Source organism: Nycticebus coucang, chromosome 5 (genome assembly GCF_027406575.1).
Source record: "Nycticebus coucang isolate mNycCou1 chromosome 5, mNycCou1.pri, whole genome shotgun sequence".
Classification (NCBI taxonomy): domain Eukaryota; kingdom Metazoa; phylum Chordata; class Mammalia; order Primates; family Lorisidae; genus Nycticebus; species Nycticebus coucang.
Genome location: NC_069784.1, coordinates 31,309,050 through 31,327,586, shown reverse-complemented (window position 1 = coordinate 31,327,586; position 18,537 = coordinate 31,309,050). Strand labels below are relative to the sequence as shown.

The window sequence follows — 18,537 nt, the reverse complement described above, 5'->3', positions numbered from 1 at the left end:
TTTGGGGGTTCTTTTTAAAATTTCTTTTAAAAAGAAAGTTCTCTCTTATCAAAAAAAAAGAGAGAATCTTCTCTGATCTCCCCCGTTCTTTGAAACACACAGTATTTCAGCCACTTTAAGACATCATGCTATCTAATGGTGTAATATACACCACTATTTAAGTTCCGCTAAGTAAGAAATTAAACCATGGCATGCTATCAATCTTACAATCCATCCTAACTTCAGAAATTTTAAAGGGTAAGAAAGGTGTATCTTTAAATCAGTGTTTCTCAACCTTTTTTTACAATATTATTCCCCCAGGAGCTTCTTACCAGGGGCTTTCTCTCTCTCTCTCTCTCTCTCTCTCTCTCTCTATTTATTTTGAGACAGTCCTGCTCTGTGCCCTGGGTAGACTGCTGTGCTGTCACAGCTCACAGCAACCTCAAACTCTCGGACTCAAGCAATCCCTTTGCCTCAGCCTCCTGAGTAGCTGGGGCTACCGGTGCACCAAGCTAGTTTCTTTTACTATTTTTTTTTAGTACAGATCTTGCTCTTGCTCAAGTAATCCGCCTGCCTCAGCCTCCCAGAGCACTAGGATTACAGACATGAGCCGCTGCCCCAGCCTTCCCTGTGTTTTTTTCTAACTGTCCTCCATGAAATTTTACTGCCCCAGATACTGCGTATCTTTTTACGTAATCTATGTAAATCTGTACTTTATACAGAAAAAAAATGGTTTTATCCCCCAAAACAATTTTGCTCACTTGGGGGCAATATTGCTTGGCTGAGAATATACTGAAATGCAAATGAAATGACAAACTAGCTCACCGCTACAATGCCCGACACTTTGTTCCCAGTAACCCTTCCTTTTTAAAAAATACATATACACTTTTATTAGGAGAATATGTGTGTGTGTGTGTTTCCTGTTTTTACCTGAAGTACCTTTTACCCCAGATCAAATGTCAACATTCTTTAGAAAAGAGCGAGGTTTAACTAAGGTCTCAGTGGGGCTCTTCCTTTAATAGTAAGAATTAAGAGTAATTGGTCTTTCTGTTTTAGCCAGTGCCTACAGTTGTTAATTCCCCAGATACCTGGCAAGCCTATGGATAACCATGTAGATAAAACACAGCTGAACATTCTGGAGGAGCAGCCAGGGCCCACTTGGTTTCCAGAATCCCTCCTTCAAATCACTAATTTGGGTCACTGGAGAGAGGATGGTCTCTGTCACTTGTTCCCTCCTCATGCGAGGAGTTGTCTGTCTCTCTGTCTCACCCAGGCCACTACTTACACCCACAACCAAGAAAGTGGTACAGAAAATTTTCTAATTTCTCTGAAACTAAAGTTGCTTCCCCCTTTTTAAAAAGAGTCTATAATTTAAATCTATAAAAAGAACATACTTAGCACTCAATAGTTAGGAGCTCTTACCACAATTGAACAGAATGGGAACATTTCACTAAGTTTCTATAAAAACTTTAACAAAATTTTTCAAGCATTTGTAATTAAAGGGCTCCCTGGCACAGCACGACAAGATGTTGAAAAGTGTTCTATTTATATAACACCAAGTCAAACACCAATTGCTTCATGGTCCCAGGCATTTTCTGAAATCCCCATAAGACATCAAAAACCACATCCTGGAATATCACAATGTTGCTGTCTTTTAGATTATTATTTGTGGCAGAAAATTTCAATGTTTCTATGGATTCACAGCCATCTCATTCATCAGCCACAAAGTGAGATGCAGATATTATTAAATCATTGTAAGTTTTCACACCTTCCCAGCAAATTCCTTTCTAGTTTATCTCTGTGTAAAATACTTTATGTTAAGGCACAACATATCCATTTTCTTTTCAGCAGCTACCCAAGTTCATATGACATAAGGTAAGATTCTCTCTCCTTCCTCCTTGTAGTTCAATTAAAATACTAAGTGCTGCTTGAATTCTCAGAAAATTAAACTGACTTAATTAGGGCAGATGTCAAAATAATTAACAAGCCTAGCAGATAAGTATGCTATGAAAAGCAATACAGTTGCAATTAAACCGCAGGTCTAATCCTCATAAAAGAACTCTGTATGTGTGTATAAGGGAAAACAAATCAAATAACACTCTGAAAAAGATGTCACCACATGTAAATGTGACCTTCCTATGCACTGACCTCAGTGTTAGAGGTTCTGAGGCTTTTAAATAAAAGTATAAAAGGTTTTATTTAAAGGCCTTTAAATAAAAATATAAAATGCTCTGCAATACAATATATATATGTGTGTGTGTATTTCTTAAAAGGTAACCATTCAGAGATCAAGAATATACAAAGAATTTTTATAAAAAGAATGTTTAACACTAGAGATTTTCACCAAATCTCTAAAGATGCTGAGTTTTAATGAAATCTTTTGCATTGCTTCTCCTTTTAATTTGTCAATCCAAGATATGGATGATTAATCCACAGATAAACTATATGACCTTCTTACATAAAATTTATTGACTAGGAAATAAGGCCAAATCAATCTCAGGGAAAATACTTATTTTTATCACACAAAAATCAAACTCTGGAAGAGAGGACATGAATATCTCCTCCTAAACATTGGTAGCAGCAATATCCGCTAAGGTTTAAAACATGTGAAATATAGACTTTTTCTTACACTCAGGCAATCTTTAAAATGAAATGAAAAAGCGAACTTAGGATGTAAAGGAATCACACCTGGGATGAACCAACTCACAGCCATCCCACTGTGGCCTGGGTTCCAGAGGCTGGAGAGATGAGCGATTCTTAAAGAAACAGAGGACAACACGTGCTTTTGACAATTTTACCTGTTAAAGGTGTTCCTGCCAAGGCAAGGTCACTGTTTCTATTTTCCCCTTACTGAGCCAAAGGCAAGCAGGGGACACCTTCCTAACAGATCCACCACCCCTGTATTAAAGAGGAGATGTTCCACAAAGCCAGGGCCCCCACCCTGCTGGGAAAACAGAGAGGGGGGTGGGAGCCAGTCCACCAGGTGGAAGAGCCTGACAGGAGGAACCCTCATCTGATTCCAGGGCCACGTGCTGCTCCTCGCCGTCTCTCCGGGGCTCTGGGAAACCGCAGCTTCCCATTCTGCTCACACGTTCAGCAAAGTACCTCCACCCACTCAAATCTTAAACATAGAAACAAGGGGCCTACAAAGCGGTGTTTTAATTTCTGTCACCACCAAAGCCACTAGCATCTGAATAAGTCAGAGCGGCACCAGGCACATGCACAGAGCAGCACCATCTCCAACACCTTCCAGCGATTCGCATAAAACCAGACGGAAACCGTCCTCACGCAAAACCACGGGAACAGCGCCACCCTGCGGCACCGTGCGGAGCTGCGCGGGAGAACTCGAGGCTGCGTCCCCGGGTGGCCAAAGGTTGAGTTCCTTATCCCTGAAATCAAAGACTCCAGTAAAATATCGTCCACACTTCTGAAAAATCTGAGAATGGAGTGGAATTTGAGCCTCCTCGGAATCGAACAACTAAGCCCAGAGCAAATGCCAAAAGTTGCTGAAAGCTGGCGCAGGGTTGGCAAATAGTGTAAGTTCTTGGCAATACTTGGGACGTACTTAATACCCAACAGGATTCCTTAATTACCTAACATTTAAATTTAACTAGACACCCTATTTGTATTTCCTAAAGCTGGCAATTCTACACCTTCTCCACTCTGAACAACTCCTGCCCTGAAGTTCCATCCCCGAGACCAAGCATTCCAGCGCCTTCCGAGGACAGCGCAACCCCAGCAGCAATAAGCCGGCTGCCCCAACAGGCCGGGAAGACGCTCTGCTCCGGGCGGGCAGGCGAGGGGCGAGGCGGGAACCGGGGACCAGATAGCGGGGCCCTTAAACAGAAGCACTAGTAACACCTGGGTGCCAGAAGATGGAGAGGAGACGAGCAATTCTGAAAGTCACAGAGACCGGGAACTGACAACCTGGGCCCCTGACAGCATTGCCCATTTAAAGATGTTCCTGCCAACGCATGAGCACTGCTTCTGTCTTCCCCTTACAGCAGCACATGGTGTCAGTGAACATGGGCTTTCGAAGTCAGTAAGGTCAGGAAAACCGTCTCATCAAGAAAGCCACACCACCAGCGACGGTCCACACCCAAGCCCTCCTTACTTTAGGGAAGGGTTATTAATAAAATGGGTTTGTGCTGCAGTTGGGTTTTCTGAAATAAAAGGCTTCCTTGTTTTGGAAGGCAGTCACTGGTTACGTGTTATGCTAGTCCCCTGGTTTGCCCCCTGCACCTCAGCACAGCTCCCGGGCCTGGCGCGCACCTTTGCAGTGAACCGCGATCGCCCCCTCCGTGTTCTCGCAGATGTTTAGGAACCTGCGCACGATGTTGTCGCTGGGCGTGCTGCCGTCTATGAAGAAGAGGTCGTAGTGCTCAAAGCCCGCGTCCGTGAAGCGCTTCGCCTCGTAAATCTTTTTGTTCAGCCTCACAACCGCAGTCACATTATGCTTTTTGAAATAAGGAAAGTAGGCTTCAGGGGCGTGGAGAGGGTAACCTTAAAGGAAGGAAGGAGTGGTGAGCGAAGGGCACACATTTCATCTTTCATCACCCAGAAACACAAAACCCTCAACAATAAAGTGCATAAATCCCAACACAGCCCAGAAGGAAAACGTGTTTCATGAAGGAATAAAAGGTCACAGCAAGCTCCTAAAGGCAGCATTCTGCATAACTGTGGATAGTGCTGGAAATAGTTCTTTAAAGTTCAAAACCTCTACCTCTAGGATTCAAATCCTGGGAACACACTCTTTCCCACCCCCAAACAAAGGTGTTCTTGAAGTACCAGGAGACCTCCAAGGATTCCCCCCGGAACATCACCTGCTACTTGACAAATGCTTTTTAACTACAATTCAAGCTTTTTTGCCAAATGTTAGTCAAACATATAATACAATCCCCCACAACAGCAATTAGTAACTATTAAGCACCTGCTATCTACAAGGCACAACTGAATATAATGTCTCTTCTGCTTCTCAGAACAACCTGTTCAATTAAGAATCCCTAACCCTATTTAACAATTTAAGAAACTAAAGGAGGGGTTGTTGGAAAGACGTTGGTCACAGGATACAAAATTTCAGTTAAACAGGAGGAATAAGTCTAAGAGGTCTATTATACAAGATAGTGACTAAAGTTAATAAAAATGTATTGTATACTTGAAAGTTGCTTAGAAAGTAGATTTTAATTGGTCTTACCACAAAACCAAAAATAAATATGTGAAGCGATGCATATGTTAAGCTCAAATTAGCCATTCTACAATGAATATATTTTGAAACACCATGTTGTACACCATAAATGTGGTTTTTGTCAATTAAAACTCTAAATAATTTGCTACTCGGGAGGCTGAGGCAAGAGAATCGCTTGAGCCCAGGAGTTGGAGGTTGCTGTGAGCTGTGTGAGGCCATGGCACTCTACCGAGGGCCATAAAGTGAGACTCTGTCTCTACAAAAAAAAAAAAAAAAAAAAAAAAAACTCTAAATAATTTTTAATTAAAAAACCCAGAAGAACTCAACTATAACTTGGACTTTTACTTAACAAATGCAAACAATGTAACCTAATCATTTGTACCCATATATTAATCTTTCTGAAATTAAAAATAATAATAAATTTTGGCTCTGCACCTGTAGTTCAAGTGGCTAGGGCGCCAGCCACATACACCAGAGCTCATGGGTTCGAATCCAGCCTGGGCCTGCCAAACAACAATGACAACTACAACCAAAAATTAGCTGGGTGTTGTGGCAGGCGCCTGCAGTCCCAGCTACTTGGGAGGCTGAGGCAAGAGAATCGCTTAAGCCCAAGAATTTGAGGTTACTGTAAGCTGTGATGCCACGGCACTCTGCCCAGGGCATCTTGCCAGCTTGAGACTCTGTCTCAAAAATAAATAAATGAATAAAAATGATAAATTCTTAAAAAAACAAAAAGAGTAACCTTTATGCACATTTTCTCCTTTGTGGGGAAAGATGCTCTGCCTCTAACCCCTTTCTATCTTTAACTGGCTCCACCATCATGTGAGTATTCCTCACAGTGACAAAATAGGCTGGTTGCCAACCCCACCTGGGCCCAACAGCCAAGGTGACCACTGGGGGCTCTGGCCACTGTGAGCCTTGCCTGGCAGCTTCAGGGGTTAAGAGGACTAAACTATCAGCATATTGATTTGCCATATCTGTAACCCATTCAGGCTTCACTGATTCATGGCATGCCAGGTGAGTGAACTGATCTGGTTCAGAATCCATTCATGGAGGTAGGCTCCAAGGTGGCGAGGCGGCAGCAGCAGCTGAGAAAATGAACCAGGCGGTTTCTGTGCTGTCCCTGGCTGTTTCCTATTGCCACAGATCCTGTTACATTGCCCACTTCCCATTTCCTCTCAGGTCCAAGCCAACCCTCTTATGCGCTCTCTCTGATACTGGAGGTGAGGTCTGTATATGCCTCACACTTCCCAGACCACCATCTAGTTGGCTTTCTGTTGTTCTAAAACTAGAGTGAAGGTGGGGCACTAAGGAACAGTTGGAGAAGGGACAAGGGACAACTTCTATTCTGGTAGCCTCACTTTAGCAGCAGCTGAATGGGATAGCCAGAGTTCCCAGCTGAGATTGGCACACCTGGCCCCCATCTGCTGTACTTGCCCCCGAGGTCAGACCTCAGCCACTTCTTAGTCCCCAAGTCCAAACACCAGCTGTGCAGCATTCCTCCTCAGGGCCACCAGATTTCAGGAACTCCACTTTAGTCCCTTTTGTCCCTCTGGCCTTGAGGTACTAGAAGTTTTCTCTTCAATACTGTGTTCTGGTTTCTTCGATGTTGCCCTTTTTCTTTTTTAACACAGTCTCATTCTCTTGCTCTGGGTACAGGGATGTGACACCATCATAGTTCACAGCAACCTCAAACTCTTGGGCTCAAGAGATCCTCTTGCCTCAGCCTCCTGAGTAGCTGGGACTACAGGTGCCCACCACAATGCCCAGCTAGTTTTTTCTATTTTTAGTCGAGACAGGGTCTCAGTGTTGCTGAGGCTGTTCTCCAACTCCTGAGCTCAAGGGATCCACTCACCTTGGCTTCTCAGAGTGCTAAGATTATAGGCGTGAAGCACTGAGCCTAGCCCGATATTGCCTTTTTACATTTTAGTCTTCTTTGTAACAAAACCCTTGTATTAAATCCCTTCTGCTTGAAATACCTAGTGTGGACCCCACATTCTCCCCTGGGTCCTGTTAACACATTCTCCCCCTTGGATCTTGCTCATTTTCTAAGCCTAGTTCCCAGACTTCTCTTGAAATCTGTGAGCTATTCAACATACTACAGTAAATGGATTGATGGTCTAATTTACCAAAGTTGTTTCTGCTGCCTACATCCCTAACTGGGATACATGCCCAAGGTCATGCAAGGGATATGGACAGAATTAGAAAGCAGGCCTAACTAATTCACAATCCAAGTACACAATTTTCACAGGCCTTGTTGTGTTTGAGAAAACATAACACAGAGCTTATATAAAATCTTCTGCACAGAAACAGTAACTTATACACACGTGTAAAGAAAACAAGCTTTTCTATTTGAAAAAGTCAAGTGTATTTACTTAGTTGATTTATTCACTCAGATTATTTTCTAGCAACAGACATAGAGCCAAAGGGCAAAGCACTATGGGTGGTGTGAAGAAATAATAGCTTTTCTATCATGTGAGAAATGGGAAGGAGAGGGGCTCCCAAACACACACATGGGAAGCCTTCCCTTGGGGTGGCAGGTTGATGAGAGCACCTGTCTCTGCTCCCAGCATGCTCTGGGCCTCCAGGATGGCACCCATCACCCAGGGGGCTAATTCCTCTATTCCCTCCCCACTGCAATCAAGACTGTAAGAATCTCTCTCTTTCATTTATGAATTTCTATCTGGAGTAAATGGTAGTATAGCTAATACACCTGCACAGACTGCTAAGAGAAACAATGAACAGCTTTTAAGGAAAGAACACCGGACAGACTTGTCCAAATGGGACAAGGACATTGAAAATAATAACAGTAATGACAATGACTGCACCTCGTTTCTCTCAAGCACTTCTTATGTGTGAGGCACTATGCTGAGTGCTCAGTGTGGACTACCTCAGTGAACCCGGCAATGACTCAGTTACTGACACCTGGAGAGGGAACTGGCCATACACACACAGCTGTTAGGAGGCAGAGCCAGCATTTGTACTCTGCAGCCAGTTTCTAACAACTGTGCTGGGGCTGATTTCAAGTTAAGACTCAACTTGATCCTGTTTTTTGGCCTCCAAATTAATAAATGTAACACAGAGATTAGGAGCTGTACCCCCTACAGCAGGTGAGCAGTTTTTATAAAAATCCTTAAAACTGTTTCAAATGAATTACAACCAAAAAACGATGGTAATGAAGGACTGTTCGTGGGTGTTATCAATGTATCTGGATGCTACTATCAGTTGGCACTGCACACCAGGAACGCTCCAGCCTACCCTCAGCTGATGGAGAATTCGTCCTACCCTTACTCCATATGGCCACTAGATGGCGCCCTGGCATCAGTGAAGCGCAAGCAGAGCCAGGCGTTGAGCTGATCAAACTCAAACAAAATTTCAAAAAAGAGATTTTAAAATTCGTCTCTTCCCAGGCCCTCACCTTAAAGTTAAGAAACCAAAGAACAGCAGAATCAAGTAACTAGTACACTTATCTATTATTAAAAGTGAAAACTGCACAATGATCAGGCAAATGTAGAAAGGTAAAATATTAATTAGGCTTGATCATAATAAAAATGTAATCGTAGTATCTGCTATCTAATGAGCACCTATTACGTGCCAAATACTGTGCAAGACAATCCATACAATACTTCTAATCTTCACTAGACAACCTGTAATGTGCGTTATATTTCCTCCACTGTTGAGGTATGAGAAAACTGATGCTCAGAGTTGTGGAGCTCACTGAAGTTCACAAACAGCAAGGGATAGGGCCAGACTTCAACTGCCAGGGCTCCTTACACCAGGCTTGAGTGAGTGAGCAGGCAGACATTTCAAATGGTTGGGATTCTCAGCCTCAAGTGTTCTTTCTTTCTCTCTCTGTGCGTTTAAATGAAGTCAGATGACACTGCCACTTAAGGGAGATATTTTTCAGGAAATTTTGAAATCCAAAACACATTTACTTCTGTTATCATTCATCTATCAATTCAAAATTGTTTCACAAAAAAGTAAGGCTCTACTTTTCACCACTACCAAAACAATGTGAATCAAGATGCTTTGGAATACACTGATGGCTGTTCTCTATTGACACAAACACACACTTAAGACTCTTCCAGTGCATTCTTTCCAGACCCAAGATTTTAAGGCTACCTTTGCTACCTCCTAGCAACAGCTATTTGATTGTTAATTCCTTTAAAAATCTCGGTTTCTGTATTAACAAACTCTTAAAAAGTGACTTTCAGCCTCCTCAGGAAACACAGAGCTTCTCAACTCATTAAAAAAAAAAAAAAAGGCACAAAGACAAACATCTCCCTGTCATTGGATCAAATTTATTAATTCCATCTGGAAATTATTAAGTTCAAAATATTTACAAAGTTAAACCCTTTACAAAAAAATATGATGAAGCTTCCAGTGATTATCAGATCCGAAAATAGGGAGTAGTAAAAAAAAATAATCAACATTTTAGCAACAGCAGCTTTAAATGATATTGTTCTAGTCATCATAAAAACTAACAAATATCAGGTAGTAGCACTTTCAGACCTTTCTTTAAAGCCTCAATATGAGAGGGCCCAATTATCTGCATTAAAAAAAGCAATATCTTAACAGTGGTTATTTCTTGATTATATTTAAAGTTTTACTCTTTACTGCTTAAATTTTAATAGTGCGCATGTATGTCCTCTATCATAAAATTTAAAAGAACACAGAATTTGGAATCAAATAGACATGTGCTTGAATCAAAACACTGTCACTTACTAGCTGTATGAATCTGGGCAGGTTAAGTAATTCCTCTCAGGCTCCATCTCCTCTATCTTAAAATAAATACTAACTCCCTCCCACCTCTGGAAGACCTGCACCCAGACCTGTGATTGGCACCATCCCGGACCTCCGGAATAGCTGCCCTGCAACCCGCAATCGGAACCCTCCGGACCCCAGTAAGAGCTCCGCTGAGAGGAAGAGCTGCGCCAGGACCCAGGATGGGAACTGTGCCCCTCCCTCCGAAAGAGCTGCGCCCGGACCGCTACCCAGCCCGCCAGGCCTCCCTATGCCCTGACCAGGAACTACAGGAGCCAGGCAACCCAGCGTGCTCCCTCCAGTACCCTCCCTGCCTCCACACCGGCCATGGATGCTGCTAGCCACGTGCCCTCCAGAGCCCTCCCTGCCTCTGCGCAGAGCCCTTCTCCTGGCCAGAGACTGCTGGAGCCTTGGGCCCTCTGTGCCAAAGTCACAGGCACCAGGCACTCACAGAACTGTGTGCACCACCTCCCGCCCTATTACTGGATTGGGGGGGGGATACACTCTGGAGCTGCTCCTACAGCCAGAACTCCCTGGCTGGGGCAGCCCTGGAGGAACTACACAGGGTTACTCCCCACAAAGATCCAGCAACAATAGAGTGATCCCCCAGGGGTCTAATCTCAGAGAGACACCACCCCAACTCTGAGGACGGCCAGAGACAATGGTGAAAAACAATCATGATACGAAATAAAAGGAAAAACTCTGGCAATATGAATAATCAGAGTACATCAACTCCCCCAAGGAACAATGGAGCAGACACAGCACAACATCCCATGCACAAACAAATAGCTGAGATGTCAGAAATAGAATTCAGAATCTGGATACCAAATAAGATCGAATTAGAATTCCAAGCAGTAACCCAAAAGAAGTCTCAAGAATTCAATGAATTCAAAGACCAAATGACTGAAGATTTTGACACACTGAGACAAGAAGTTGCAGCCCGCAAAGAAATGAGAAACACAATAGAATCCCTCAGTAACAGAATGGAGCAAGCAGAAGAAAGGATTTCTGACACTGAAGACAAAGCTTTCGCATGCTCCCAAACTCTCAGAGAGGAAGAGAAATGGAGGGCAAAAACAGATCATTCTCTCAGAGAACTCTGGGATAATTATAAGAAAATCAATATTCGTCTCATAGGGATCCCCAAAAGCAATGAAGTGGCTTCACAAGGCACAGAGTCTCTTCTCCATTAGATTATGAAAGAGAACTTTCCAGACATGACAAGAGATTCTGAATTTCACGTAGCTGACAGTTTTAGAACTCCAGAACGACTCAATCTGAATAAGACATCCCCCAGACACATCATGATCAATTTCACTAAAGTTAATATGAAGGAGAAAATTCTGAAAGCAGCCAGACAAAAGAAAACCATTACCTACAAGGGGAAGAATATTAGAATAACTGCAGATCTCTCTGCTGAAACCTTTCAAACTGGAAGAGGATGGTCATCGTCTTTTAATCTCCTAAAACAAAATAACTTTCAACCCAGGATCTTGTACCCAGCTAAACTGAGTTTCATTTATGATGCAGAAATTAAATACTTTAATGACATTCACATGTTGAAGAAATTTGCCACACCTAAACCAGCTCTCCAGGATATTCTCAGACCTATCCTCCATGAAGACCAGCATAATCCTCCACCACAAAAGGAAAACCCAGCCAGAAAATTTTGATCAAATTCTAACTTCCACAGTCACAAAAGGATTAAAAATGTCCACTAGATTCTCCAAAGGCTTATCAATATTCTCAATTAATGTGAATGGTCTAAATTGTCCTCTAAAGAGGCACAGGTTGGCTGACTGCATAAAAAAACTCAAGCCAGATATCTGCTACATACAAGAATCTCAAGGTTTGAGATTCTCAAATCTCAAAAGACAAATATAGACTCAAGGTGAAGGGATGGTCATCTATACTCCAGGCAAATGGAAAGCAGAAAAAAGCAGGCATTGCAATCCTATTCGCAGGTGCAATAGGCTTTAAACCAACCAAAAGATGCACACTTCATATTTGTAAAAGGTAAAACTCAATATGGTGAGATTTCGATTATTAATATTTATGCACCCAACCAGAACGCACCTCAATTTATAACAAAAACTCTAACAGACATGAGCAACTTGATTTCCTCCAGTTCCATAGTAGTTGAAGATTTTAACACACCTTTAGCAATGGTGGATAGATCCTCTAAAAAGAAGCTAAGCAAAGAAATTTTAGATTTAAACGTAACCATTCAACATGTGAATTTAACAGACATCTACGGAACATTTCATCCCAACAAAACTGAGTACACATTCTTCTCATCAGCCCATGAAACATACTCCAAAATCGACAACATCCTGGGCCACGAATGTAACCTCAGCAAATTTTAAAAAAATAGAAATTATTCCTTGCATCTTCTCAGACCATCATGGAATAAAAGTTGAAATCAATAACAACAGGAATCTGTATACCTGTACAACAACATGGAAGCTAAATAACCTTATGCTGAAGGATAGATGGGTTACAGAGGAGATTAAGAAGGAAATGACCAAATTTTTGGAACAAAACAACAATCAAGACACGAATTACCAGAACCTCTGGGATACTGCAAAGGCAGTCCTAAGAGGAAAATTTATAGCACTGCAAGCCTTCCTCAAGAAAACAGAAAGAGAGGAAGTTAATAACTTAATGGGACATCTCAAGCAACTGGAGAAGGAAGAACATTCCAACCCCAAACCCAGGAAAAGAAAAGAAATAACCAAAATCAGAGCACAATTAAATGAAATTGAAAACAAAAGAATTATACAACAGATCAATAAATCCAAAAGTTGGTTTTTTGAAAAGGTCAATAAAATAGATAAACCTTTGGCCAACCTAACCAGGAAAAAAAGAGTAAAATCTCTAATTTCATCAATCAAAAAAGGTAAAGATGAATTAACAACAGACCCCTCAGAAATTAAAAAAATCCTTAATGAATATTACAAGAAACTTTACTCTGAGAAATATGAAAATCTGAAAGAAATCGACCAATACTTGGAAGCACACCACCTACCAAGACTTAGCCAGAACGAAGTGGAAATGTTGAACAGGCCTATATCAAGTTCTGAAATAGCATCAACTATACAAACTCTCTCTAAAAAGAAAAGCCCAGGACCAGATGGCTTTACATCAGAATTCTACCAAACCTTTAAAGAAGAACTAGTACCTATATTACTAAACCTCTTCCAAAATATAGAAAAAGTAGGAATACTACCCAACACATTCTACAAAGCAAACATCACCTTGATCCCTAAACCAGGGAAAGACCTAACAAGAAAAGAAAATTATAGACCAGTATCACTAATGAATATTGATGCAAAAATACTCAATAAGATCCTAACAAACAGAATCCAACAACACATCAAAAAAATTATACACCATGACCAAGTGGGATTTATCCCAGGATCTCAAGGCTGGTGCAATATACGTAAATCTATAAATATAATTCAGCACATAAACAAACTAAAAAATAAAAACCATATGATTCTCTCAATTGATGTAGAAAAAGCTTTTGATAATATCTAGCATCCCTTCATGATCAGAACACTTAAGAAAATTGGTATAGAAAGGACATTTCTTAAACTAATAGAGGCCATCTACAGCAAATCCACAGCCAATATCGTATTGAATGGAGTTAAATTGAAATCATTTCCACTCAGATCAGGAACCAGGCAAGGTTGCCCAATGTCTCCATTACTCTTTAACATTGTAATGGAAGTTTTAGCCATTGCAATTAGGGAAGAAAAGGCAATCAAGGATATCCACACAGGGTCAGAAGAGATCACACTTTCACTCTTCATAGATGACATGATCGTATATCTGGAAAACACTAGGGATTCTACTACAAAACTTTTAGAAGTGATCAAGGAATACAGCAATGTCTCAGGCTACAAAATCAACACCCATAAATCTGTAGCCTTTATATATACCAACAATAGCCAAGCCAAAAAAACAGTCAAGGACTCTATTCCTTTCACAGTAGTGCCAAAGAAGATGAAATATTTGGGAGTTTATCTAACAAAGGACGTGAAAGATCTCCAAAAAGAGAACTATGAAATGTTAAGAAAAGAAATAGCTGAAGATGTTAACAAATGGAAAAACATACCATGCTCATGGCTGGGAAGAATCAACATTGTTAAAATGTCTATACTACCCAAAGCAATATATAATTTTAATGCAATTCCTATCAAAGCTCCATTGTCATATTTTAAAGATCTTGAAAAAATAATACTTCGTTTTATATGGAATCAGAAAAAAACCTCAAATAGCCAAAACATTACTCAGAAATAAAAACAAAGCAGGAGGAATGACGTTATCAGACCTGAGACTGTACTATAAACTGATAGTGACCAAAACAGCATGGTACTGGCACAAAAACAGAGAAGTAGATGTCTGGAACAGAATAGAGAACAAAGAGATGAATCCAGCTACTTACTGTTGTTTGATCTTTGACAAGCCAATTAAAAACATTCGGTGGGGAAAAGACTCCCTGTTTAACAAAAGGTGCTGGGTGAACTGGCTGGCAACCTGTAGAAGATTGAAACTGGACCCACACCTTTCACCATTAACTAAGATAGACTCTCACTGGATCAAAGATTTAAACTTAAGACATGAAACTATAAAAATACTTGAAAAAGTGCAGGGAAAACTCTTGAAGGAATCAGCCTGGGTGAATATCTTCTGAGGAGGACTCCACAGGTAATTGAAACAGTATCAAAAATACACTACTGGGACCTGATCAAACTAAAAAGCTTCTGCACAGCCAAGAACACAGTAAGTAAAGTAAGCAGACAGCCCTCAGAATGGGAGAAAATATTTGCAGGTTATACCTCCAATAAAGGTTTAATAACCAGAATCCACAGAGAACTCAAACGTATTAGCAATAAAAGAACACGTGACCCCCATCTCAGGGTTGGCAAGGGATTTGAAGAGAAACTTCTCTAAAGAAGACAGATGCACGATCTACAAACACATGAAAAAAAGCTCATCATCCTTAATCATCAGAGAAATGCAAATCAAAACTACTTTGAGATATCACCTAACCCCAGTAAGAGTAGCCCACATAACAAAATCCCAAACCAGAAATGTTGGCGTGGATGTGGAGAAAAGGGCACACTTCTACACTGCTGGTAGGAATGCACACTAATACCTTCCTTTTGGAAGGATGTTTGGAGAATACGTAGAGATCTAAAAATAGACCTGCCATTCGATCCTATAATTCCTTTACTAGGTATATATCCAGAAGACCAAAAATCACAATATAACAAAGACATCTGTACCAGAATGTTTATTGCAGCCCAATTCATAAATGCTAAGTCATGGAAGAAGCCCAAGTGCCCATCAACCCACGAATGGACCAGCAAATTGTGGTACGTGTATACCATGGAATATTATGCAACCTTAAAGAAAGATGGAATATAAAAAAAAAAAAACAGAACCTCTATATAAACAAATAAAAATATGAATTAAAAAAATTGAAACAAAAAAAAAAGAAAGATGGAGACTTTACCTCTTTCATGTTTACATGGATGGAGCTGGAACATATTCTTCTTAGCAAAGTATCTCAGGAATGGAAGAAAAAGTATCCAATGTACACAGCCCTACCATAAAGCTAATTTATAGCTTTCATATGAAGGCTATAACCCAATTATAGCACGAGAATATGGGGAAAGGGCCAAGGGAGGGGAAGGAAGGAGGGAAGTCAGGGTGGAGGGAGGATATGGGTGGGGCCATACCTATGGTGCATCTTAGAATGGGTACAGGTGAAACCTACCAAATGCAGAATACAAATGTCTACATACAATAACTAAGAAAATGCCATGAAGGCTACGTTGAACAGTTTGATGAGAATATTTCAGATTGTGTATGAAACCAGAACATTGTACCCCTAGATTGCACAGATGTACACAGCTATGATTAAACAATAAAAAATAAATAAAAATAAAATAAAATAAATACTACCTACTCCAGAAGATGGTTCTGATCATTAAATAGATAATGTGTGTACAAGATGATTAGCACCACTCTTTGCAGGTAAACAAAATAGTGGCTCTAATTTTTTTTTACCCATATTGCAATACAGGACCAAAAAAAATATTTTAAGATTTTTGAGATCACTACACAAAATATGCATATCCTTTCAATTCGTGATTCTACTTCTAAGAATTTAAAAAAGAAACTAGAGCTTCTAAAAGATGTATGAACATGTATGCCAACCATAACAGTTTTTAAAAAGTGAAACTTAGGTCTAAGTAAACAACTTAGAGTTCATTCAAAAATAAATTAACATAATTATGGCACAGTCATATGGTAGAACTATATACAATGTGGTCATGGAAAATAATAATGTGGATCTACATTTACTGCCGTGGAAATAAGTCTGTAATACGTTAAGAGAAAAAAAATCTGGCACCATGATAGCAATTATGTTATGACCTCATTTTTATTTTAAAAAATTATTAAGGGCCAGGAGCAGTGACTGACGCCTATAATCCTAGCACTGTGGGAGGCCAAGGCAGGTGGATTGTCTGAGCTCAGAAGTTCCAGACCAGCCAGTAGACGCCGTCTCTATTGAAAAAAATAGAAAAGCTAGCTGGGCATTGTAATGGGGGCCTGTAGTACCAGCTACCCAGGAGGCTGAGGCAAGAGAATCGCCTAAGCCCAAGAGGTGTAATGCCACAGCACTCTACTCAGAGCCACAGAGTGAGAGTCTGTCATAAATAAATAAATAAACAAATAAATATCAAATGTGTATGCATGCACATATACAACGTATGTACAGTGAGAGTTAAAATGTGTACAAATAAAAAATACATAAAAGCGGATAGAAGTTAAAACCACCTACCACCAACTAATAAAACTAGTAAACTTGGGTAGAATCATAGGTCACTTTATGCTGTTTATTAGTTTACCTGTATTTTCTATTCTTTCTATAAACAAGCACATATTACCTCTATAAAACCATTTTAGGTGACTGTGTAGAAAACTTGGTCAAACACCTGAATCCCAAATAGAGAAATTCTTTCACCTTTGCCAAAACAAATACCCAACAATAAAGCCGCCACTGAAGCAATGCTCCTACTAAGATTTCATGGGCATGAGTCAGATAATTTACACAGAAAGCAGCTTTAATCAGTCTTACTTCAAAGATCAACTGTCAGAAAGACGTCTCCTCGGGTTTTCGGCCTGTTATTCCTGACCCAACATAACAGAGGTTAATTAATCGATGTCCAGAGCAAAAAAGGTTTTTTTTTCTTATCATAAATCTAATTCTGACTTTACCATAAAGGTCCCCTGTTTTTCACTAACTCTCTAGACCTGAGTTGCCCATTCACAGAGGAAAACCATGCTTCAAGCAGAGTTCCCTGTTAGAAATGTCACAGGTATGAAATGCTAAGTATATCTGCAGAAATGCCAACAAATTATAAATTCTAAATGCAAGAATAACAACACACAGTGAAACTACATTTCAGAAGAAATAACTGATAATGATGATAAGAATAAATCTAAACCAGAAGTTACAAATTAGGTTTGCTCAGAACACTGGAGCTCCACCTCTGTGATCAGATAGAGCAAAAAATGAGTGTTATGTTCATGAATACTATTTTTTCAATTTTATGTACTTCCATAAATTATCCTTAAATCTTTGGTACATGTCATTTACTTGTCTTTGAGGGAATGTTAGCAGATGGAAAAAAAATGCGTAAGTAGAACATAAGTATTAATGGGAAAACTTGCATAGCTGATTGTGTTTCATTCAAGGATTTTATTTTTTGGTTTGCTTTTATTTATTTTTTCCTGAATATGTAATCCCATGGCTATCTATATACTACAGATAAGTAGTTTAATTATGACCAACTAGAAAAAATGGAACTAAATATATGAGTGTAGGGTGGTAGCAATGTTTAAAAGCCCAGCTCCAGGTTGAGTATCAGCTCTACTTATTTTGTAACCTTGGACCTGATATTAAGCCTCAATTTATTCCTCTGTAAAAAAGGAGAGAATAGTATCTCCATCACATAGAGTTGCATGAGCATTAAAGAAGATAATGCTGTGATTAGCTAGTAACTAGCACATAATGAGTACTCAATAAATGACACTTATTGTCATCATTATTCAAGACGGCATTGCCCAGAGAATACCGTGACGTGCCGGACTCTACTGCCAATAACTTTAAGAACCACTGATTTAATTTCAGCAATCTGATTAGTGGCTTGAGCAATTTTTTTCCCTTGGATTCTTCTTTAATAATGTGGCCTGGTCAAGCAAACAGCCCTCAGAATGGGAGAAGATATTTGCAGGTTATGTCTCCGACAAAGGTTTAATAACCAGAATCCATAGAGAACTCAAACGTATAAGCAAGAAAAGAACAAGTGATCCCATCGCAGGCTGGGCAAGGGACTTGAAGAGAAACTTCTCTGAAGAAGACAGGCGCACGGCCTACAGACATATGAAAAAATGCTCATCATCCTTAATCATCAGAGAAATGCAAATCAAAACTACTTTGAGATATCACATAACTCCAGTAAGATTGGCCCATATCACAAAATCCCAAGACCAGAGATGTTGGCGTGGATGTGGAGAAAAGGGAACAC

At 40.2% G+C, this 18,537-nt stretch overlaps 1 protein-coding gene across 5 annotated transcripts in view; it reads right to left on the bottom strand.

Annotated features, from left to right (window-relative positions):
- CDC14A (cell division cycle 14A) overlaps window positions 1-18,537 on the bottom strand; it is a 205,876-nt gene that overhangs the window by 75,262 nt on the left and 112,077 nt on the right. For all 5 annotated transcript variants that reach the window (XM_053592084.1, XM_053592087.1, XM_053592083.1 and 2 more), the window contains one exon: window positions 4,252-4,482. In XM_053592084.1, the coding sequence (XP_053448059.1) occupies window positions 4,252-4,482 (231 nt within the window). The remainder of the gene's footprint in view (window positions 1-4,251; window positions 4,483-18,537) is intronic.